Here is a 25,917-nt window from a genome sequence, read left to right on the forward strand (position 1 = left end):
AGAACAACATTAAGGTGAGTAGTCACTCTAGTTCACACAGTTCCAATAAATTGTGATGGGTTAAATAAACTCAATAAGCAGACAGACGCGACTACAGTCAAGCGCAGAAGTGCACCGGAAATAAGCAGCAGTCATATTTAAAGCAGTTTAAATTAATATTGAGTACTGATTGATGTTCACTTAGATTTTTTTCCCCAGCGAGGGGAAATAACTTAATGCTCTGTCATTAAATAGTCGTATGGTAAAATGTATATTTTTATTCTCAATGTCATGCCTTTGAAAAATAAAGAGAACAACAGAATGCGCTGCTTTAGCGCGTCTCGGTCTCCTTGAGCATCTTTCCGGCGCATGCCACAAACATGAACCACAGGGAATACTCGTCTTTTAAAAGGCTTCATTTAGATTATTTGACGTTAAATGCATCATATAAGTCACTTTGGAATAAATCACAGTAGGCCTATGTATCATGATAAAAAAAGGCCACTTTACAGTCTGTAAAATACGGTAGGCTATAGCAAATTATTTCGCGGACCCCCTATCACTTTAAGAACCGCTGGTCTACACAGAAGAAAGAACTGTCTAGACTCTGCCCCGGTACGGGTTGTGTCGAGCTATTCATTAGTCAGTTTGTTTGATGAAAAAAGATTAAATGTAGCTGCAATTAATGCGTTAAGAATCCATACAACTGCAGCAGCGGAGGACTATTATTCTGCTGCGTGATACTGCAGAAGAACTGATGACGGCACGGTTTGATCTTCGGCTGACCAATCAGCAGAAAGGGGCGTTTAATTCCCGCTCAATTGTAGAAATCGAATATTGAAGCCGTTTATTAATTTTTCTATCCCTGAACGAAAAACGGAAATTTAAGCTGAATTCTCATTTTTCGTTTTTTGGAGCAGTTTTCTAATTTTTCTACTTTTAATGTTAAATCAAAAAACGAATGATACATGGATTTTTTTTTTTTTTTGTAGAAGAGTGAAAGGTGAAAGAGCTCTACTTGCCTGGTCGATGTAAAAGGCAGTTCCAGACCGGATCTCTCGGCGCTGTTTGAGATCAGTCTCAGTAGTATCTCTGGACAGGGCAACATATTCCACTTCTCGCTTTGTTAATTCCTAGCAAACAAGAAAAAAAATGTAAAAAGAGGAAAGACGATAAAGGATATAGTTGCGTGTTTCACGTTGCAGAAATTGAGCAAGTATTGGGGGTGGGGGGGTAATACTTGAAATTACCAGGTACTGCATGGCAATTGAACGGCGCAGAGGACCAGGAGGACCAATGAGAAACACGTCCTGTCCGAGAAGGTCCTTCTGCATTATCCAGCGAAGGTGTTGGGTGACCATTTGTGGCAAAGCCTCCATCACTGTAAAAAAAATTTAAAACTTGCTCTCCATATATACAGTATATGTATATATACATATATATTTAAAAACAAAATTACAATAAAATTAAACTATGAACAATTATTTTATTTAAATGGCAGATTACTAAAAAGTAATTTGCAACTAGTTAGCTTAATACTTATAAATCACCTACATTTTTTATATTTACGATATTTAACTCATGTTAATTGATTGTTTTGTGTATTTATTTTAAAATGTAAAAATGTAATAAAATTGTAATAAAATTTCAAATGTAATTTCAAATTTCATCCTGCATCCGACATTTTTGTTTGATTGTTTTGTTTAGCAATAATAAAACTAATGTCACATCTATGAGGCATTTTTGCAATGACTTGTTTTTGGTGACTTTTAATGGATGTACAGTATGAAGTTGAAGTTCCCACAGGTGTCCTAGCAGAGTAACCACATTATACAAACTGGCACATACTATGATTTACTGGCACAAGTTCTGGATTTCTGGGAGATTTGAGCACATATGAGATCTCGCCTATCTTCACAGTGTCACCTGTGAAGAAAAAAAATGGTTCAATTAAACAGCAAAACAAAGCAAACGTAACATAAACAAACAAACATATATCATATTTGGAGTATCCACTTACAAACAATCCTTGTCAACAGAGCAGGCATTTATTTAAAAACCTCAATATTTATAGAAACGTTAAAGACGCATGTAAACACATCTGAAAACAGAATACTTGGTGGGCTATGTTTGACCTGTGAGTGAATAGTGTAATACTTTGCGTAACGGGTGAACCTCTAAACCTGCTTAATAGCAATCTATAAAGCCAAGAAGATGGTAAACAGTCTTTATCAGTACCTGACGAGGTGTTGAGGAGTTTGACCTCATGTGTGCTGCACTTCCAACGTTCTTTGGACATCACGGGCCCCAGTATATGGCGAATCCTTCTCGCAGCAATAGCTGCAGCTGTGCCTTTGAATAACATACGCGAATGCATCCTGAACCCTTTGTAAAGTGCTGTTAAATTACAAATATACCGGCTACACTATAATACGTCCACTGTTATTTCATCATGCTCGCGACATGAGTGTTTACGCCAGCAGTGGGCAGCTCTAGACGGAAGCATTTCGGTGTCGGACAGAAACCGTCCATTTAACACGGCTTCCGTGTGGAACGGGCTGCTGCTTTATGAGTTCCGATTATTAAACAGTCGAGCGGCTCGTCGGCTCCACGGGAAACACACTTACTAAATCTTTCCCGAAGCGTTGATTTCCAGGAATAACTCAAAGAATAACTTCTGTTGAGGTTAGGGGGATTCCCGTGATGTAGTTTGGTTGTAAGTGAATTGACTGAACTTAACCATAAACAAGCACGCAGACAGTTTGGAATAAAATGAAATGAAATAAAATAAAATAACTGCGTCTTAGGCCGAATAATGAGACATATTGTCTCGTTGTATTAGCTCACTTTAACGATTTTATCCCAGTGTTCATATATGAAGTCAGTGACTCGAAACTCGTTATGAGCTAATGCATGATGTTATAAATAAACACGAATTCATGCAATCTTTGATCACATAATATACAACTATTTGTATGTTGCTTGTAATGTGACGGCGTGCAAATTAACATGTCTTTCTAAAACAATCATAAACGCGTGTTTTTCTAGTGCTGGTTATTGTTATTACTGAGTCTTTAAAATATGGGATAATGTGTGAAAAGCAGGTTCCCTGACATCACAGATAGCGCTTCAAATCCTTGTAGGGACTTGGCATTTATCACGTGCAGAGAAGGAGGCTCAGCCTGTGGGAGAGAGACCCTGGTAGAGTAGGGAGGAGTGGACAATAGACTCAAACCATATGCCCGATTACACGAGATTTGTGCTGAAGCGTGCACAGGGACTAGGAGAATATGGAAGATGATTGCCAATACACTCGCAGCCCTGCCTGGGAAGAGCTGGTCAGTACTGCTGCACGTTTTCTACATCTTCAGAGAGATCCTTTATAACCGCACATGCATGCTGATAGGCACCGATTATGGGATGTTAGCATGCTGTTAGTAAGCACTTGATCTCGGTCGTTTCTCTGATCCGCGAAGAAGAATCCAGTTCTTCCTTCTGTTGAGCTGCTCGATCCTTAGGCGAGTTTGCATTCCTCTACAAACTGATGCACTTTTGGACGAGATTGATTTAGACATTATAGCCTAAGTAGAATCCAACTGACCGATTTTTATTTTTATTTTTTATTTTTGTAGCAATCCAGGCTTTTGGGAGTACAGTGATTTGTTTTAAATAGCTGCACGATTGACCAGTTGAGTTGGAAACATAATTAAGCCACAGTTATTCTTGGTGGCATTCGCTGATAGCTTTTCTTAGCTATTTAAAGTTACAACTGAATGAGAGGAAATGTGCGGACCGCAGACCCATTTTCATATAGAGGGTGAAATGGAAGTAAATTACATTTGGAAATGTGTTTGGTGCCGTTTAGATCCGCATTTCGACCTGGGGTAGTTTTAGATAAAAACAGGAAGGCTCTGTCGCGACATGTTTATAAAATACACCTGTGAATGTGAAGAATATTTGGACAGATGATCTATAAAATCAATAGGAGTTGTGTTTAGGTCAACTGTTTGAATTCACAAACCATCAATTATGCAGATTATTACAAATCTGTTAGCTACTTAATTAGGCTGTTACATGGCTTTTATGTGTGCTATTGTGAATACATGTATAATATACATGACCAGAAAGAGCATTTGAAGTGAAACTACTATTAGCTTGAAACTGAATCTCTGAAGAGGATCGTCTCACGCAAGCAACGTCGTAACCAAAACATATTTTGGCTCCAGTTGAACCTCAACAGTCTGGTTTTATACAAAACTTTCTTGTTGATATACTAGCGACATGTAAATGTGTAATAAAGAGAGAAATACTGACCGTAATTATGTTTTGTGATGTGGGTGTACTGTCGATACACACCCTGTTGCTATGGTTACCGTCTCACGCGAACGGGGTTTCTGTTGTCAGTGTAAAGTTAGGCCTAATCTAACTTTTATTTTGTCGATACTGCCTAGATACTGCCGTGGGGCCAAGAAACCCTGTACCCTAGCGACATACTAATTGTTTATGTGACCCTGGACCATAAAACCAGTCATAAGGGTCAGTTTTTTTAATTGAGATTAAGATGAATAAATAAGCTTTCCATTGATGTACGGTTTGTTAGGACAGGACAATATTTGGCTTAGATACTATTAGAAACTATCTGAAAATCTGGAATCTGTAAAAAAAAAAAATAAATTGAGAAAATCACTTTTAAAGTTGTCCAAATTAAGTTCTTAGCAATGCATATTACTAACCAAAAATTAAGTTTTGATATATTTACAGTAGGAAATTTACAAAATATCTTCATGGAACATGATCTTTACTTATCCTAATGATTTTTGGCATAAAAGAAAAATCGATCATTTTGACCCATACAATGTGTTGACTATTGCTACAAAGATACCCGTTCTACTTATGACTGGTTTTGTGCTCCAGGGACACATATTTTTGTAAAAGGGGTACCCAACCCCCCTCAATCTAGCAGTTTTATTGTCATTGTGGAAGCTCTGTCCCCCTGACAGCACTTTTTTCGGGACGCGCCACAACAATGTCCAACACGCAGTCTATCTGGCAGCTCTCGCTAGGCTCCGAGGCTGAGCCCGGCTGTGGTTTGTAGTCGGCTATAATGTTACAGGAGAAACATCTGTTGCTGTATCCTCGCCATAGTTTGTGAGGCTCCCGTCCGCCGCTAGGGTTTGCTACAGTGATTTCCTCAGCCCTCCTGCCCTCCTGCAGCCAGAGAAGCGCTCAGGAGAACCAGCCAGCAGCCGTGTTCAGACACAACATGCACACTAGCCGGCTAGGAAAGTTTCACAGCAGCTCATTGACAATAGCGCACTGAGCGAATGTCTGGAGACGCGCGGTTGCGCAGGAAAACGCAAAAGCATGACGGCCAAGAGAGCCGCTTTCCAGCCGCTGTCCAGCTCCCGCATCCCGGCGGAGAGGAAGGGAGCGGCTGAGCGCCTTCATAACCCCGAGCGCTGTGCCTCTTCCCCGCAGGAGCCGGAGAAACCAGCGGCGTCCGCCTCAGGGCTTCCCGTCTTGGGGGCTGCCGGGGGCTCCGGGCCGGTGGTGGACGAGTCATCCGACAGCGAGGGAGAGCAGGAAGGGCCGCAGAAACTCATCAGGAAAGTGTCAACCTCCGGGCAAATACGAAGCAAGGTAAGACACGTTGTTTCATATCTGAAGCCTGTGTGCGTGTGTTTTGCTGTTCGTGTCCAGGGCGGTAAGCAGCGGATGGTGCTACTGTAGCAGCCCTGCACACATGGGAGACATCCATGCAGCTTCAAACATCTGGAACGATTGCAGATTGAACAGGAATGTTGCATCGCTTGTGCCATAATTCATCTCTCATAGTGAGCATGCAGTAAACGCAGCTCAGTCAGCAGTGCTCTACTTTACAGAGCCTTCAACCTGTTGATATTCAGTCACGACCACTTGTTGAAAGAGCTCTTTCTCAAGAATATGGACAGGCTTTTCTTTTCTTTTCTTTAAACTTAGTCATTTTGTTTTCATAATGCACCATTAGTCTTTTGGTTTCGTTAGTCACTCATTTTAATGGCATAAAATTATATTAATAATTATTATGAAATATTAAAGAATATAATAGGCCTATAATCAAATGATATTAATATAAGTATATTAAAACATAGTAATTTAAAATTCAAACACTCTTCTCTGGATTTTGCATGAGATTTTCTTGGTTACATTTACACTGCACTCTTAAAAATAACGGTGCTTCACGATGCCGTAGAAGAACCTTTTTTTTTTGTCTAAATGGTTCCATAAAGAACCTTTAACATCTCAAGAACCTTTCTGTTTCACAAAAGGTTCTTTGTGGCGAAAGAAGGTTCTTCAGATTATAAAATGGTAAGAAAGAGATGGTTCTTTAAAGAACCTTTGACTGAAAAAAGGTTCTTCTATGGCATCGCCGTGAAGAACCTTTTAAGCACATTTATTTTTAAGATTGTAAATTTTTACCTTAAATCATACATTGAGACATAAGTTTAGTATATAAAATATTTTATTTTTAAAGTAATTATCGGCATCATCTACTTTTCTTGCTTTTCAAGGTCCTTGTTGAATTCAGTGTAAAATGATTTGCTCACCGTTTCACATATATATGTTTTTTAAACACATTGATCTTAATTTATTTAAAGGTATGATCTTTTGTGTCCGAATGAAGACTGATTATCACATATTTACATACTTGTAAGCCCTCATAAACCCATTAAATGCTAACATGGTCTTTGATGGGTAATTTAATGAATGGTAATTGAAGCCTCTTGATTCTGCTCTCCTGCTTGGCAAGACGACACCTCAGCCGTCTTGCCCCACTTTAGCCGTGACACGATAAAAAGTTCCTCTTTTCTGACCAGAACAAATCCACTTAATTATTGAGTGCTGCTCTCCACCCCCCTACATTATTTAAGAGGCTATATTTAGAGACTGGCTGTTGTGGATGTGAAGGGGCTGATCTTTTGTCATGCTAATGAGCTGTCAGTTTAAACCACACCACAAGTGTAAATAAAGCCTCCTTCAACAAGAATCATTCAGAAACATCACTTCTGCTCTCATCAGTCAATGTACAGTAGAGTTATTGATGAATGCAACTACACATGTCCATTGTCTAGGAATTTTTTTAATAAAAGTAGTATAGGAATTGTGACATGCATTGACTTGTTTGAGATCTTTGCTGAACAAGTTTTTTTTTTTTTTTTTTTTACAGAGATTTCACACACCGTGAACACACACCCGGAGCAGTGGGCAGCCCGGGGAGCAGTTGGGGGTTCGATGCCTTGCTCAAGGGCACCTCAGTCGTGGTACTGAAGGTGGGAGAGAGTGCTGTACATTCACTCCCCCCACCTACAATCCCTGCCGGTACGAGACTCGAACCCACAACCTTTGGGTTACGAGTCCGACTCTCTAACCATTAGGCCACGACTTCCCCACAGGTGTGTTAGGTGTGTTAAAAGCGATCTAAAGGTTTGCAAAAAATGTATTAAATTGATCAAAACAGTAAAGACATTTACATAGTTACAATTTCAATTAAAAATGCAGTTTTATTCATCAAAGAATCCTGAAAAAATATTGTAGATTCTACAAAAAAATATTAAGCAGCACAACTGTTTTTAACTTTGAAAGACTGGAGTAATGGCTGCTGAAAATTCAGCTTCGGAGTCACAGGAATGAATTACTTTTTAAAAATATATTACAATAAAAAAAAAATAGATTTTAATAAAATTTACCATATTGATTTTTTTTATCAAACAAATGTAGCCTTGGTGAGCTTAAGGGACTTCTTTCAACTTACTTTCAAAAAATCTTTAAAAAAAACAAAACAAAAATGACAGTATATATTTTAAAATAGTTATTATTACAAACTTTTGACTGGTAGTGGATAAACTATACATATTATTATGTTATTACATATTATATTATATTTTATTATATAATGTAGCAGTGGTCAAAAGTTTGGTCAAATTATAATTTTCAATGTTTTTGAAAGAAGTCTCCATTTATTTGATTAAAATACAGTAAAAACTGGAATATTGTGAATATATTTGAAAAATTCAAAGTAACTGTTATATATTCAAATATATTCTATATATATGTTTTTTTTTCAGCTTTTATTTTTATTTTTTACATTTGTTTCATCGCCTATTACAAAACACATATCAGTCAAACACTAGAAATAACGTATTTTTAGCACTGAGGAAGTGCATTGGTTTTTCGAGAGTTATTCTCCAGTGCATGTGTGTTTATATTAGACTGCTCATGCCCTGGTAACTGTGGAGAGCAGCTAATGTTCAGGCCATCTGTGTTCTCATACGTCTCGGTGCACTACAGGAGCTGAGGGTGAGAGTGAGCACTAGTTAGCTGGGGATGGTAGGTGCTGTGTTGTCGTGTTGGTCAGTGGGCTGTGATGTGTGCGGATCAGGCGTAATGGAGCGTGTCTCAGTGCTGTCCCAAATCATTGTTTGCTTAACATGGGCTCTTCACAGACTGTCCCGTGCGTCCTGCTTGTACTCTGTCACAGATTGCTCCATATGCTGTGGATCTTCTACCGTTGGACTGACATTTTTCCGGCCCATAGTAAATACCCACTTTATCTTCATTAAGCTAATTGAGGGAGCAGGGAGTGCTATGTGTGGCAGCTTTGTCTTTGAGTAACACGTCAGGGCATGATATCAAGATAAACGTGTGGTTTCTTTCAAAAGTGAAAACAAAAGGAAGAAAAAAGTCTGTGCTGTTTTGTGTCTTGCTCATTTGTGGGCTTAGTTTCCGTAGCAACATCACTCCTCCTATTTCAAGTTTTTTATGGAACAGTCTGCCTATGTGTGAGTTCAGTTTTACAAATTCACAGTATTCCTGATTTTAGAAATTGTACAACTTGAAAAATAATATCAAGATCCTATATAATATAATATAATCCTAAAATTAATTTATATTTAGCAATGATAATTGTTAAATATATATATATATTGGCCATTAAGAAAAAGAGAAAAAAAATCTAGCCTTGCTGGCTGACATTATTTCTATCATTTGTGAATAATATATAATATGGTATATAATATGCATAAAATTATTTTACAATATTGTTGCAAATATACAGTTTTAAGCATGTTATTACATTATTTATGATATAAAAAAAATATTTTGTGTTGATTCTAATTTATAATTAGCAACCATAATTATATATACCAATATTATACATTTCAATTAATTTATAGCATGAAAAATAAATTTTACGAAGTAATATTTATATTGCCCTTTAAAAAAGTATATAATTTATATAGGCTATATAATCTGTTTCACAAAGCATAAAAGGCTATAATGCTAATTTGACACAGGCTGAGATTATTTATATAATTAGTGTGTAATATGAAATGTATTATGTGTAATAGTCATTATTTTTGCAAATATGTGGTTTTAAACTTAGAGCTGTGAACAATACACAGTGCAGAAAACAGGAATGCAGTGAAATGATGTGTTATTATGGTTATAATTATTGTTAGTTATTATTATGTGATATATATATATATATATATATATATATATAAAAGCAGTTTCACAAAGCAATATTTATGTATTATGTATTATGTATTTTATATTATATTAATTTGACAGTATAATATGCAGCTAAATATAAATACATGTAACAGTTTTAAAGATGTTAGAGCTGTGAAGAATACACAATGCAGTTTAGCAAGCAGGAATGCAGTGATATGATGAGCACAGCTGGGTGCTTCTTGTACAGATCTGACTGAAGCTGTTGGCTGATGCCTTGTAATTTAGTGGGAGAGCTCAAGTGTACAAGAGGTAATACTCTCATATCTCCATACACACGCCAACACCAGGAGACCACAGCTGCCTGGCCCGATGCAGCTTCTTATGAGTTATGAAGTTTATAGACAACATGAAACATACATAATAATGTGATACAATGGGATCTCCAAGTAAAACTGAATATGTACCAGGAAATTATGTAGATTTGACTGAATTGGAATTGTTTTATTGATTTGGTGGTTAAATATGGGAGGTTTCAAACTGATGACAGTTCAGAATACAGTCAAAAGATAAATATTGTGAAATATTATTACAATAGATTTAGGGATCTTACTTGTTCCTTTCACAGCATTCCTGTGAAATCATCTGTATTCTCCTGTTTTTCATAATTATTATTAGACTACATCACTGTATCTGTCTTCTTGTCTTATCTGGGCTGATGTAATTGATGATAATTAGATTAATTTTAATAGCGCAGTTCGAAGAATAGAGCAGAAATTGTGTTTAGAGTTCAGGTGATGCGTAGGCAGACAATGACCTTCATATCCATCATAACTTCATCACACAGTGATTTCATCTTGGTCAGTGTGAGTGCCTGATAAATGAACAAATCATTTTTGTAAATTGATGATTTATTATTTAATTGCTGTTTATCATAAAACTCGTAGAATTGAGAGCTCTTGAGTTATCGGTTGAAATTGATTTGGTTAAACAAGTTGGGCTGGTTAATTTCTACATAAATATTACTCATTGTTCACATTGTTTGTTTATAAGACAGAATATCTTTATCAATACACGCAACGGAGTTTTGTTTAAATAAATAATATTTGAATTAAAATGCAGTAAAATATAAATAGCTTCTCAATGTAAGAATGCAATGCAAAACAAATGGTTTTCTAACAAATACATAAATGAATATTTAAAATATTTTTCAAGTTACATTGAACACAACATATAAATGCGTAAGTAAATAAATAAATAACATGATGTCTGCAAGGTTTCCTCTATAAACCTAAATCTATTTTTCAGAAGAAGAATCAGATCTGGCAACGCTAGGGCTCTTGCTGTACCAGGAGAGATTGAACATGTGGAAGCTGAGATCCAGGTGCATAGATAGACGAGGGGAAATCCATGATAGGATCAGCAACGAAAATCTGTCCTGATGTCTGACAAGTTCTCTTATTGAGTTAAGAGAGTCTGCTGAGTTCTGTATCCTGTGTCCTGTGCACTAATGCATGAATGAGAGGCACTGCTGATTCAATTGTGGAGCTGCAGGATGGGATTTGCCACAGGCGTGTAGCATAAACTCACCCCATGGTCAATCCCTCGCACGCTTTCTCTTGAATGCTGACTGTGGCCTGACATATGACCCTGTAGTGTACCTGTGTCCTTGCTATTGGTAATGAAGATTTGGCACATTGTGCATAAATAATTAATGTCAAATCAGTGTTTAATATTAAGTACCAGAGAGAAGGTAGGAAATGGTTGTGAAAAACTTGTATGATCAACATTATTGGACCCCCATTAAATCTGTTTTATTCTTTTCCAAATTTAATTTCTGGATTCCATTTTTTTCATAATTGATAAATGAAATTGTAGTAATAAAAAAGCATGTCTAGTTAACTGAAATAATGAAAGTTGTACAATTGAACAACAATCTTTAAGTTACATTTTTAAATACATACATTTTTAGGGCCCCATCAAATTCGTATTTTTCCCTAAATTCCATGTTTTCCGTTTAAATATTTCTGAATTCCATTTTAATTGTTTGATTACATTTTAATAATCAATAGGCATGTCTAATCAGCTGAATGAACTTTTTTTCCCCCAGAAATACTGTTATCTGTTTTATTTTTTCAATTACAATTAATTAATTTTCAATTTAATGCAAATTTGATCAAAATAAAAGCTGGTATTCAATACAATAAAATGAAAATTTTATATTTACTTTTATTTTATTTTTTATTTTTTGGCATAGAAAGTGCTGCACAACAGAGGTTTACTGTAAAAAAAAAAAGAAGAAAAATTGTGTGGTATTCCTTAAAAATAAAGTTATATAATTCTAATATTATTACTATTACATTGAGAATTACATTCTACCTTACAATATGTAATATATTTCTGTCACAATTACTTCTTTACTTTACAATTCCTTTATTTTGACAGGTTGTCATGAAGATCTTTGTATTCCGTGACATTCCATCTTATACTTTAAATTTCATTTTTATGATTTTTATTCCACATCACGGAGATCATAGGGCCCTACATTACAGGTAAACCCAGAGACTAGTGATTTTCTTTGTAGTAACATGCGTAAAATGTCCCATAAAATGGTTTGCTGATCTTTGGTTGTGTACAACATATTTAATTGTTGAGCTGTAATTTATAGCAATGGCCACACATTTTCAGGAGTGAGATCCGTATTCAAATGTGCGAGTGAATACCATAAATTAATTTTCTGTAAAGTTGCTTGTAAATATAGACATATGCGGGTCACATTTTTTTAGCTTACTTTTTTGAGTACAATTTGCTATTCCGGCTTGTTGTGATGAGTCAAGTGGCTTATGCTTATAAAGAAGCATTGCGTACATAAATTTGTTTTCATAGCTTTCAGTTTGCAGAATGGAGCGGTGTGTTCGGGAAAACTCGGTGTGCTGTTCACGCTCATTGAAGAGTCACGGAGGTCTTCAATAGCAAGGATTCCTCTGTTTCTTAATCATTATGGTTTTTTGTCTTTGCCACATTTTCTGGAAAGATAAATGTTAGATTTGTCTTGTTTTGTAGTGAAATGCGTTGCTTATAGGAATAGTTCACCAAAAAATGTATAATCTCTTGTTATTTATTTACTCTCATGACATTCCAAAGCAATTATTTTTCTGTGGAACACAAAAGAAGAAATTCTTCAATCGTCAAGTATCTCTTTTCCCGTAAAGCTTATAGCGACTATGTACTAGAGAACATATAAAAAAAAAATACTAGGGAACATAAAAAAGACTGGTAAAGCTTGACCTTTGGCCTATTTTTTACACTCTGAATTTATGAGTTTTGAATTACAGAATTCTGAAGTTTAAGACGAGATGAGTTTTTAATTTCTTCATCTGAAATTTAATTTCTTCATCTGTAATGCTATAATCTAAATGTTTACAGCTAATCTTACCTCTAAAACATTCAGAACAAAAAACTTTAAATAAAAAATCAAAACAATACATTTCACTAAATGACTAAAATTGCATAGCCTACATAAATTTGTTTTCATAGCTTTCATAACATAGTTTTGACCCATTAATAAATTGATCAAATTAATTATCAACAGCTTAAATGATTATCAAAACCATTAGTCAAGTTATCACTACAATCCTGTCAAATTCAAGTTTTAAAGTACATTTGAAATCATTATGTTTTAATAATCTTTTGCCGGGCTTTAAAGAAGTACACTTATTTTCATGTGTTGACTAACATAGTAAAGCACATATAAAGTACTTGATTATAAATACCTTTACACATACAGTGGGTACGGAAAGTATTCAGACCCCCTTAAATTTTTCACTCTTTGTTATATTGAAGCCATTTGCTAAAATCATTTAAGTTAATTTTTTTTCCTCATTAATGTACACACAGCACCCCATATTGACAGAAAAACACAGAGGGGGTCTGAATACTTTCCGTACCCACTGTATATACATATACAAGCATACAAGTTTCAAAAGAAAGAAATAACATTAAAGTAGGGCTGCACAATTAATCGAATTTCTAATCGCGATTACAATTATGGATGCCACAATTACGTAATCGTTCAAAGCGGCAATTAATCGTTCAAAGTCCACTTATGTTATTCGGCGTGCTTAAGATGCGTTTTTTTCTTTCTACATGTTATCTTAAGGGTTTTTCCCATTATTTTAATTTTAGTTTTAGTATAACATTATAATACCATTCATATTTTTACTTTTTTATAATTTAAAGAAGAAACCAATCCGATGTTTAGTTGACATTTGAGGCTTAATACTACAGAAAAGCACTAAAAGTTTTTCAGTTAGTGTGTTTTCAGCTTGTTTATTTTCATATAAAAATACGGCATGCAGTTGCATAAAACAATTGTATATAAACATCATTCAATGTAAATGTGATAATCGTAATTAATGATCGCAATTACAATTTCAAGGGAATAATCAACAATAATCAACAGCCCTACATTAAAGTATATTTTAGTTTATCATAGATGCACGTCATTTACATTTGGCAGTACACTTCAACCATATTCCATATTCAAGCTGTTGACAAACATTTACTATATTTGCTTTCATCACTTTCAGTGCTTGTAAAGTGTAGTTATTTCTCCCATAAATAACCAAACTGTGCATTTCATTATCTTCCAGTAGAGAAATGACAACCATATTCATCTGCAACATGAACGTGACCAATATAATGTAGCAGTTTAACTCTAGCTTGGACCACAAACCCTCTGAAACCCTGTGACTCTGAGCATCATTGTACATTGGACAAAAGCGCTTGTTTGGCATTGACATTCCATACATATGTATCATTCCCATTCCACAAGACGCCTGTGAGTGAAGAATTATGAATCAATAACCCTCGGAGGAGACTAAAGACAGGCAATATTCTTCAGCTCATTACGCCCTAATACGTATTCTCATCGTAATTGGCTCTTGTTTTGTATATTCCCCGTCTCAGATGACCTTGATTAACAGTGGCTGGTTTGTTTTCTCAATGACCACTCACTATACCCATCATACCCAGCATTCATTCTTTCAATAGACACTCATAATGGGGCTACTTGTAGGCCAAACGCACGTCGGTCCGCAGAGACTCCAAAACCGTTCGGAGGAGGAAACGGGGCGGCATTCACGATCATTAGCTGTCTCTAAAGAAGCCGGGGAGGATGTGGGGGGTCTGGACAGCTTTGAAAATGGGTTTTAATGATGGTACCCTCCTCCCCCTCTCCTGCTGACTGTATAGCAGCGTTTCACTGTGTGTCAGCCGCTTCCCCTCCCTGCGCCTGACCGTCCTGACCAGTGTAATTGTTACCTTGTGCGCTGCCTCCTCTGAACACAATGACTCCGTGTCGTTAGAGATGAGAAAATTATGTGCCAACAACTGACAAGGTGTAATTGCTGGACCAGTTTAAGCTGTGCTGCAAAGTTTCTGTGAAAGTGGTATTTTTAACTTCGCAGAATGGAGCGGCATGTTCGTGATAACTCGGTGTGCTATTCACGCTTATTGAAGAGGTCTTCAATAGCGAGGATTCTTCTGTTTCTTAATCATTATGGCCCTAGGGCAGGGGTAGGCAAGTTCGGTCCTAGAGAGCCGCAGTCCTGCAGAGTTCAGCTCCAACCCTGAAAAAAAAACTCACCTGCCTATAGCCTTAGTAATCCTGAAGACAATGATTAGCTTGTTCAGGTGTGTTTGATTACGGTTGGAGCGGCTCTCTAAGACCCAACTTGCCTACCACTGGACTAGGCAATGGAACAATGCATTAAAGTAAATATGACTGTAAAATTAGTGTCATACTCTGCAGGACTGCGGCTCTCTAGGACCGAACTTGCCTATCCCTGCCCTAGGGTATTTTTTGATGAGTTTTTTTTTCCCCACACATTTTCTGGAAAGGTAAATGTCATATTTGTCTTGTTTTGTAATGAAATGTGCTGCTTTTGTCACTTACTAATAGGGATAGTTCACCAAAAAAATTTATATTCTTTCATTATTTATTTGCCCTCATGACATTCCAAAGCAATAATTTTTCTGTGAAACACAAAAGGAGTTTTTAATTTCTTCATCTGAAATTGGTACAGTAGTGTACATCTAGTACATCTGTAGTGTTATACATCTGTAGTGTTATAATCTGAATATTTACAGCTAATTTTAACTCAAAAAAATTCAGAACAAAAGAAAAATGGTGCAGTCTTTAAATAGAAATCTATAAATCTATACGTACAGTGTATATATATATATATGCCACAAATACATTTAATTAAATTACTAAAATTCAATGACCAAATTCGCATTCATGACCAGAAGAGAGACTGAACCTAGATTCTTTTAAAACCAGTAACTGATGTGATTTAAAAACAAGGTTAACGTAGTCCGAGAAAAAGAGAATCAGAAGTTTCAGTTCTGAAGTTAATAGAGCTTAAACACACACTGTAACACACGGCCTAGAAGTGGCTTATCGCTACTATAAAATGACAGCAACAGACTGTAAATGTTCAACAAATAATTTAAATCAAAATGAACTGTTTTTCCGCCAAGTAATGTAGTTCATTAGTATAACTGTAGTCTGTTTACAGTGTTGCTTGGTAACTGTAAACTTAGTAAACTCATTATTCAGAATATGTGCTCACAAAAGTGATTAACTGCATTTTACAGTGAGTTTGAACACTCATCTAATCAGAATAAAGTCAGAACTATCAGTTTTATAAATGCACATTTACTCTGCTGACACTTTTCATATAAACTAACACTCACTAACACACTTTGTCTGCCACTGTAATTGTGGATTGAAAAACTACTTTGTACTGTGGGAACTATAAAAATGTTCCAGACGTAAAGAGTGATGATTATTTTAAGAGCAGTTGTTTTAATGACCGTAGACATTCCTAGCAAATGTAGCACTAGGGATCCTACATCTAAGCGTAGCGTCTCAGTTCTAGCTTATTTCTGTAAAAACAAACAAAAAATCAAGTATTCATGTCATTTTTTTTTATCATTAAACATTGCTTTTTTCTTTTTAAAGTTTTTGATTTCTGTGGCACTAGTGGAATCAATAATCGGAAGAATAGTGACTTTGTTTTGCCACCACAATGTTGTTTTGAAAATAATATAGTTCGCCCTCATCTTCCATTGTTCTGTTTGTTTGATCATCATGACCTGCTTGATGCACCAAAACATTGACTCAACCGATGTCGTGACTTTTGGCGTAGAAATCAAGCGTAGCGTTAGTTCTGGCAGGTCACGTTAGTCAAGCTCGCATCAGCTGACTCTCAGCTGATCCCCATCTACCTATAGGAATACGACACTTATCTAAGCAGTCATTCTTTTTAGTGGTCGGCTGAATTTATTTATATTTTAGTAAATATTATATAAAATAAATATAAACTTTATTGCAGAAATCATGGCTGTGTTACTTTCTATCTTTATATTAAATAGTGTGATAATTGGGCCTATATTGGCATTTTATCTGCCATCAAAAAATCATATTAGTCAAACACTATTTTGTCAATTGTGTTTATTGATTCTAATGGCACAGAAAGGACACACTTCACTTTTAAAGTGGTGAAATGCATAAAAACACGTGTTCATGTTTGAGTGCTGATGTGATAAGGGTCAGCAGAACATCAGTCATCTCTGGTCACTTGTACATCCCTGCATTCTCTCTAAAATGTATATTCATTAAAGTCCCTGGTGGAGAAAGCGAGGCCTGCAATTATCCTGTCATGCCACAAGTTGTGTTGTTCCATTTCTGCCTCATTTAGTGATTTACAGAGTTTTCTCTCAGCCTCCAGAAAATAAGCTGTAGCAGTCATTGTGATGCAGGGCAGTACAGCACAGCACAATACTATTATTAATGTAATTCAAGCTAATTCTGCCCTCTTTACAGTTCTAGAAATGAACATAAAGGAGAAAATTTTCCAGTACTTATTAAAGGAATAATTCACAAAAAAATGTGAATTTAATTTCTCTTTGGCTGAGGAAAGAAAGGCCAATTCATCTTTCATCAATTTTCATTTTTGGGTGAGCTACTCCTTTAAAAGATATTTTCCAAGACACTGAAATACACCTCATAGAAATTGCAGAGAAGTGTTCAGATTTGGAGCAAGCTATCACAGAAAGGCATCAGGTGTCCTAACCAAATCTGTGATAAAAGCTATTTCATCCATGTACAGTAAATTAGAGTTTTAGTTTCTATTTCTGTGGCATCACCCTGGGTAACCTCAACTAAAGTTAAATTTTATACAGTAGGTACTTCTCTATATTAGTATATACATTTGTTCTGTTTGGCTGTAATTGTGTCATGCAGGGGTTTCACTCTCAGACTTGCTTATTGCAGGTGTATCATCTACTAGTTTGATCCAGTTAGAAAACAGCTACCATCTTTAGCACTTTTCCTTTACTGGCCTTGAAGAGATGCTGAAGAAGCGAACGTGTTTGTGGCCTTGAATTATTCGACTTGTAGATGGTTGGAGGGGTTACTCAGTTCATTTGAAGCCCCACTGAAAGAACACATGCTGCTGAAAGCGTCTTTTTACAAGGTCAATGCACCCTGCAAGAGAGGTGAAGTGTTTCTCCTCCAGCACTAACTCAGATGCACTTCAGAGTCAGGAAGAGAACCAAATGCCATTCACTTAGAGGCCGATCAGCATTTAATAAATTATAATACAGTAAATGCAGATATTTATTATTAAATCCTAAAATATGACCTTAAATTAGATTTAGCTGAATAAATAATTGGATGTTTCTTCAACTACAGGCATTTTTATATCACAGGGGTTGGCAAAAAATTAGGATTTCAACTTATCACTCAAAAGTTCATTCTTAAATAAAATCCATTTAAAAAAAATATTCTAAAAAAAAACATGATGATGTAGACAAAATGTTAAATAAACATAGGCCATTTCAATATTTATTGTGTAAAAAATGACTTAAAAATACAACTGTCTAACAGTTGTGGGCATAATTTCTACCACAACCAACAATTTCGCCACAAAAACAAAAAAACATTGCTTTTGTTTTAGTTAGTGTAGTTTACCAGGTGGCAACAGAAAAGAGCCTTAGATGACACATGATGTGAAATTTGATTCAATCAAGGTAAATATCACTTGTAAATAGAATATTGTATTGTGTAGCATTTTCAATCAAGCTGTCATTTCATCAAATTATGCAAAAATAAAAAAGAAAATATAATTGAAATATGAAATGCTAACTGTAAAAATGATCCATAGCAAGACAAAAGAGAAATAGTGTTTCAAATATCATTTCCACTACAGTGTTTTATGGAGAAGTTTATGGTGCCCTAACTAAAATATTTTTGTTAATTTAAATAAAGCTGAAATTAAATATACATATTTCTTAAACTATATAAATAGTCAATACATGTTTAAGTTGAAGTTCTAACTAGAGCCCGACCGATATATCGTTTTGCCGATATTATCGGCCGATATGAGCCTGTTGCCGATATATCGGTATCGGCGAATATGCCGCCGATATGCTGCCGATATGAACATTTTTTTTGAACATATAAAGCAGATAAAATGCTTGAAATGGTATAATTACTTAGTTTGTCCAGCAGAGCGTGCTCCACTGTTTGTTACTGGCGACCTGGATGAAACGTTTTAAAGCTTAGTCTATGGAAAACCACTGAAACTTTGAACGGCCATATTTCCTTAACGGCGCGGCTAATCCGCACCAAATTCGGGGGATCCCTTCAGCTCGAGGAACCCTCTCGAACGTGAATCAAGTGTATGTCTAGAGGCCCGCTTTCGAATGAGACCACCATCGCGTTGATAGCCCCCGGGGTTCGGGAGTTACGGGTGGTTAAATATTCTATATATAGTACCAGTCAAATGTTTGGACACACGAATGGGAAAGTGTCCAAACTTTTGACTGGTACTGTACTATAATATACACAAAGAATATCGTGTGTATATATATATTTTTTACTCCCTAATATCGGTATCGGTATCGGCCCCAAAAAAAACATATCGGTCGGGCTCTACTTCTAACATTACTGAAGCTAAAACTGAAATAAATAAATTAATAAATAGAAATAAATAACAAATTTAAATACATTGAAAACTATTTTCAAATAGAATTTTAAAAGGAAAAAAAACAGAATTACACACAACATTTACAAAACATTCAACTGAAATAAAAATGAAAACTGAAAAAATTAAAATTCAAAATATTAATACTACAGTAGTATATAGATAATATTAAAATAACACTGTCCAAAAGTGTCCAAAAAGGAATAAACAAACAAACAAAAAAATGTCTTGAAAAACTTCATGTTAATTTCCAGTAGAGTTTATTTAATTTCTGGGGTTTGCAGCGAACCTGCTTTCTCATACTGCACAGGCAAGCGTGTGTGTGTGTGTGTGTGTGTGTGTGTGTGTGTGTGGTTCAAACACTGTAGACATGTGCCAGAGAGCAAAGCATTGAGGCTGGATATCCTCACTCACAGGATGTCCGTCTGTTATATCACTCACTTTCTGAAGAAACGCTGGTGGTGTCCTCTCAGAAGAGAAGCAGCCATCATTGTTTGAGCTTCTGTTGTGCGTGTGTGTGTCAGTCTGGTGTGGTGTGTGGTTACAGTGAGTCGTGCTTGAGCTGCTGTCTGGTGTAACCGTGTATGTGTGTGTGTGTGTGAGAGAGAGTGTGTGTCGGTGATGTTGAGAGAGGTGTGGGTGTACAGTGTACCGCAGTGGGGTTAGTCATGTATGTCTGGCACTGAGCCGTTCTCCCTCTTACAGTTTTGTGAAGAAACAGTCTATTAATAGATCACTTCTTATCCCACTTGGCAACAGGAAGGGAACTGAAGACAAGAAAAAGGAACTATACTGGCCAAAAAGACACAAACAAAAGAGGAACATTAAAGCATTAACCTTTTCATTTACTTATGCAGAAGAGACACCCAACAAATGTACACTACCATTCAAACATTTGGGCTTGGTATGATTTTTTAAATGTTTTTGAAAGAAGTCTTGTATGCTCAGCAAAGCTGCATTTATTTGATAACAAATACAGCAAATATTGAGAAATATTATTATAATTTAAAATAACTGTTTTCTATCTTAATATATTTTTAAATGTAATTTATTCCTGTGATGCAAAGCTGTATTTTCAGCATCATTACTCCAGTCTTCGGTGTCACAAGATCCTTCAGAAATCATTCTAATATGCTGGTTTGTGACTCAAGAAACATTTTTTATTTTATCAATGCTGCATGTTATTTGTGGGGAAACTGTGATTTATTTGTTTATATGTATTTATTTATTTATTCAGCATTGTTTGATGATTAGAAAGTCAAAAAGCATTTATTTGAAATAGACTTTTTTGTATAAGTCTTTACTGTCACTTTTGATTAATTTAATGCATCCTTTCTAAATGAAAATATTAATTTGTTAAAAAAGTCTTACTGACCCCAAACTCTGGAACAGTAGTGTAGTTATTGTGATTGTATGGTGATTTAAATTTTCCCCCTTGTTTTAAAAATATATTTTAAAAAAATTGTACACTAAGCATTACTGATATGGCTAGAGACATAGAAATGAAAAGCAGTCATCTTTGCATTTTCGTACATTCATATTCTTGGCATGTATTGTCTTACCAAAGTGACTTATGAAAAAAGTGGCTCTAAATTAAATTTAATCCATCTGATGTGACATCATGAGTGAGTGGAATCCATATTCAACATAAAAACTAGCTGAAGTGGTGTCTTAAAGGGACAGTTCAGCCAGAAATGAACACGCTGTCATGAGTTCCTCGCCAAAAACCTGTATGACTCTTTCTGGAACACAAAAGAAGACACAGCAGAACAGAAGCTGTTCTTTTCTATAATGAAAGTAAATGATGATCCTTTGAGGTTTGGACTTTAATCAAACTTGGTTGTCTATTAAGTAGAAATGAAAACCAAAATAATAATAATAATAATAATAATAATTGGTGCTCTGTCTGTACACAGAAGTTTGATCTGTAGTTTTAACAAAATGACACAAAACGATGTGTTTTGCGTCATCCAGTGGAGGTTTACTGACAGATAAATGGGGATATCTGGGTGAAGGTAGAAAGGAGAAAGAAGCTGCATTCAAGTCCACATTTGAAGTTCATATTTATGAGTTGGGAAGTTGTCATTTTAACAGCAGGTGCTTTCAAATAACTGGTGGAAGCAAGAAGCAAGATGTACCTTTTCTGGTTAGATAGTTTTATTGTAAATAAAAATGTCATGCATTTTAACAAATTTGAACAAATGTTTTACACATTTAAGTCTCACAGTCACAGGAGACTATCCGGCTCTGCAAAAGTGATTATTCTTAAGAAAGTTTCGCTTAGGTTTAAAGATAGATAATCATACACTCTTCAAAATAAAGATTCCGAAGAACTGTTTTTGGTTCTCCAAAGAACCTTTCAGTAAGCTGATCTTAAAAGAACCATTTTCTTTTTATTGTGAAGAACTTTAGAAAAATCTAAAGAATATTTTGTTCACTTTAAAGATCCACTTGTTGAATGAAAGATTCAATGAATATTAAAGGCTCTTCATGGAACCAAAGATGCCAATAAAGAACCTTTATTTTTAAGAGTGTAGTGTAAATTTAACATAGATACAGATGCTGTATCTATTGCATGTGACATGTTTTTTTTACTGACACAACTCAGAAACTCAAAACTTTCCCCATTATAATTATGACTACATAGTGATGTTCATGTGCATTCAACTCAAAAATATAATCTTTCCAACATGACTTGTACAAGTTATTAATTTACATATATTAGCAACATTGTAACGATAAAAACCTGGTTCAAAATCTGCAAACCTATTCTTTAAATTACTAAAACTTACTGTTAACTGAAAATATAAAAATAAAATGTGACCTGAAAATGTAAAAAGTAAAGCTAAACCAAAAAAGCTAAATGCTATGTATATAAAAAAAAAATACTAAAATAACACTAATCTCCGTAGTTTCTTCCACCAGTCTATGGGTATCTCATGTATTATGGCTGAGAGCTGTTTATTAAACAGACTCGATGAATTGCAAAACATTTAGTGAATTAATCTGATTAATGTACCAATTAAATGGCATTTAAACAGTTTCACACCCCACCTACACTGCAAGCGATTCAACATGCCATGACAAAACAAGTATACTCCTATTATAATCAGCGCACTTACTCTCAGTCTATGCAGCTATGTTCATTAATTATAATAGGAACGCTATAGGTTGCCACATCACTCACATGCAGTGCAGACACGAGGGGGGGGGGGTCAGACTTTGAATATCCATTAGACCCCAAAGAAGTGAGTTTTCCACTGTTTCACCAACAGCCAGACTGTCATTTATCGTCCATTTATCGTTAAATGTCACGCAGGTATATCTAGTAAAGGCAGAGTGAGTTCAGTGTTTTGTAGCCGAGCAGAGGGGGTGTTTTAACAGCGACGTAGTGTCACCGAGTGCGCTGGTGGATGGATTCGCTGTTTAAGTTGACACAGCTGTGCACCAGGATGTCAGATCGAACCCTGCGTCTCTGTTTGTAATTCTCCCCTCAGAGAGCATATTTCCTCTGCTATAAATAGCCGTCCTCCCATATATGCCTGTGGATTTGTGTTTGTTTGTTTTTTTCTTCCATGTTCCTGCTATATTTGTAGATGAATGGACAGGAAGGAGCGTGACTGCTCGCAGGTCTATGGCCCTTGTTTATAGTCGGTTGGGGCTGGAATGATGTGAAATGACAGTGTAGTCAAGGCGACCGGCTGACAGGATGACCCTCGGTGTTGGCCCCCATCTCTCTCCGGCTGCCTTCCTCTCGCCCCGCCATGTCAAAGACCTCCGGCCCGTGCAGGGGCGAAACCGCGTGCGCTGCCTTTGAAAACTGCATCGGGTTGTCTGGAGTGTCACTTTCACAGGAGACTATCCGGCTCTGCAAAATTGATGATCTTGAGGAAAGTTTCGCTTAGAGATGGATTATCTTACACTCTTCAAAATAAAGGTTCCAAAAGGGATTTTTCATAGTGATGCTGTAGGAGAATTGTTTTTGGTTCCCCAAAGAACTTTTCAGTGAACTGTTCTTAAAAGAACCATTTTCTTTTTTATTGTGAATAAAAAGATTATTCTTTTTTCACTATAAATATCCATTTGTTGAATGAAAAGATTAAAGGCCCTTCATGGAACCAAAGATGCCAATAAAGAAACTTTATTTTTAAGAGTGTAGAAATACAGGTTCCAAAGTGTATAAATAAGAGATAATACAAATACAGGTTCCAAAAGGCGTTTAGAAGAATTAGAGAGAATAATTATTTTGAGATCCTCAATGAACCTTTCAGTGAAGTTACAGTTAGAGAACAGTTGTTAAAAGAAGCATTTTTTTGTTCTGTGTGAAGAACATTTTGTCAGCTAAAAAACAAAAAAAACTTTTTTTTACTCTACACACCTAAAAATAAAAGTTCTTTATAGCAATTATGGTTCCATGAAGAACCTTTAACTTAAGAAGTTGACAGCGAATACCAGCATTTTTTGTTAATTTTATCACTTGCAAATTTCATGGCCACAAAATAGTTTGTGTATATCTGAACATACAATATGTGAAAAGAAAGAACAGAGCAGCTACTTTTAAACTAAACAAACTGTATTTTTTTAAGCGTCATACATCAATGCTTGAATATTTTGTTCCTAAAAAAGCAACATTTTGAACAAAAAGCTGAGAAAATTGCATTTTTGTCAAAGGCCCTGTTTACACTAGTGCGTTTTCATTTTAAAACGGCGTTTTAAAATAAAAACGATCCTCGTCTACACTGGCGTTTTCACTGTGTTTCAGAAACGATCTCTGTCCACACTACGCAACCGAAAACGCAAGTCACATGACCATTCGTGCAGGTACAGCCATAGATAAGTATACGTAGATGCCTCATTAGCTACTGTTTCTATGGGCCGCGGTACGTAAGCCATCCGCCATTTTTGGAACGGTCTGCAAACTTTTGAGCGCGTTGACTGTGTGCGTCTACAACAGCAAGTTATACGCTTGTATATCTTTGAATACTCATTGATAATTATGGTGAATTACATCAAGTTGACTGTCCCAAAGTGGCGGACGCGTCAACGTTTCTGGAGCGGTCGAATAGGGCGTCTATACATATCTATTGGTACAACAATGAGCATGATGTTATTGTTTACACGGTCATCAAGGATACGCAGAGCGAAAGTGGGCAGCCACGCCACCGTTTTAAAAAGTCTCCGTTTTGGTCCGTTTACACTGAAAACGCAACCCCGGAGTTTTCAAACGTAAAACGATGTCTGCAGCTGCAGGGTCAAAAATGGCGGAGTAGTTTAAACGACAGGCGTAACTGTAGCAAAAGTTATGCATTTTAAAACAAAAACGCACTAGTGTAAACGTAGCCTAAGACTACGTACAGATCAGATTCAGAATGATGAACAAAACGTTGTCCATCAATGCCCCCAAACCTTACACAGTCCCATAACTCTTCATGGGTTCCACATTTAATTCAGTAATGTTTGGCAGTTTTGATTTATATGCTGTTGAATGTTTGATGACCGCTTTAGCTTACATGTGCGTAAGCAATGATTCGATCGCTTGTTTCTGCTTCTTCTTTGCTTGTTTTTGGATCCTGAGATTCTGTACTATTTCAGAAGATGTCTATTAGCGCCCCATATCCCCCACCCCCAATTGTATAACTGTGAAAACATGGATTGCAGGAAAATTCTGTCATTGGCGGGTAAAGAGTTAATATCCATGAAAACTTTACACTGCACAATAGGTTCTTTATAGGAGAAAAGGGTTCTAAGAGGGAAAAAATTGTTATTTTAAAAATTTATATTTTAAAAACTGTTCACTGAAAAGTTCTTAGGGGAATCCAAAATAGTTTTCTATAGCATCACTGTGAAAACCCCTTTTGGACTCTTTATATTTAAGAGTGTATAGAACGTTTTGTGCAGTGGAAGGGTTTCATGGATGTTAAAGGTTCTTCATGGAGGCTTTTTGCCAATAAAGATCTCGGGTTTGAGATTTTTGCCTTTCCTTTCGTGGCTTCTGTGAGTTCACGCTTGCTAAGGGGACGGTGGCACTGTGCAGGACAGGATCTTTTGAGTAATGGGCTTCCTTTCTTGTGTGCCTTTTGCCTTGTCTTTCCCCTCCCAAGCATGAAATTGGTGTCTAAGCGCACTTGATCTTGGCAAGGCTTCCTGTTCCTTCCTCTGGCAGGGCAGACCCACACTGTGCACATGTCCCCGTGGACGTCCAGAGCTGATATCAAGTTTCAAATTCTGCTTCCTTTACGCTTATGTTAAGTCTCACATGCCCCCTCTTTGTTTGGTATATTATAACATTGTTTACATAGCTGGGATATAATTGGATGGTGTGTATGCAGGAACAGCTCATGTTTAAGGTTATAATTTAGCTTACTTGACTAGCTAGTTGGACAGAGGATTATTT

General features: G+C 36.1%; 2 protein-coding genes across 4 annotated transcripts in view; one reads left to right on the plus strand and one right to left on the minus strand.

Moving 5' to 3' along the window:
• vwa8 (von Willebrand factor A domain containing 8) overlaps nt 1-2,513 on the minus strand; it is a 116,045-nt gene extending 113,532 nt beyond the window's left edge. Inside the window, exons 1-4 of one of the 3 annotated variants that reach the window (XM_016454457.1) lie at nt 2,218-2,513; nt 1,828-1,905; nt 1,230-1,360; nt 1,002-1,112 (exon numbers count right to left, since the gene is read on the minus strand). In XM_016454457.1, coding sequence (XP_016309943.1) covers nt 1,002-1,112; nt 1,230-1,360; nt 1,828-1,905; nt 2,218-2,356 — 459 coding nt within the window. In that variant the 5' untranslated portion in view covers nt 2,357-2,513. Of the gene's footprint in view, nt 1-1,001; nt 1,113-1,229; nt 1,361-1,803; nt 1,906-2,217 lie in introns of those variants that run through there. The other 2 variants (XM_016454458.1, XM_016454459.1) reach the window with 2 other exon arrangements.
• Nucleotides 2,514-4,926: 2,413 nt separating this feature from the next.
• LOC107663995 (diacylglycerol kinase delta-like) overlaps nt 4,927-25,917 on the plus strand; it is a 61,214-nt gene continuing 40,223 nt past the window's right edge. Inside the window, exon 1 of the mRNA XM_016454439.1 lies at nt 4,927-5,619. Coding sequence (XP_016309925.1) covers nt 5,344-5,619 — 276 coding nt within the window. The 5' untranslated portion in view covers nt 4,927-5,343. The remainder of the gene's footprint in view (nt 5,620-25,917) is intronic.

The sequence above is a fragment of the Sinocyclocheilus anshuiensis genome, unplaced genomic scaffold (assembly GCF_001515605.1).
Source record: "Sinocyclocheilus anshuiensis isolate Anshui unplaced genomic scaffold, SAMN03320099.WGS_v1.1 scaffold247, whole genome shotgun sequence".
Classification (NCBI taxonomy): Eukaryota; Metazoa; Chordata; class Actinopteri; order Cypriniformes; family Cyprinidae; genus Sinocyclocheilus; species Sinocyclocheilus anshuiensis.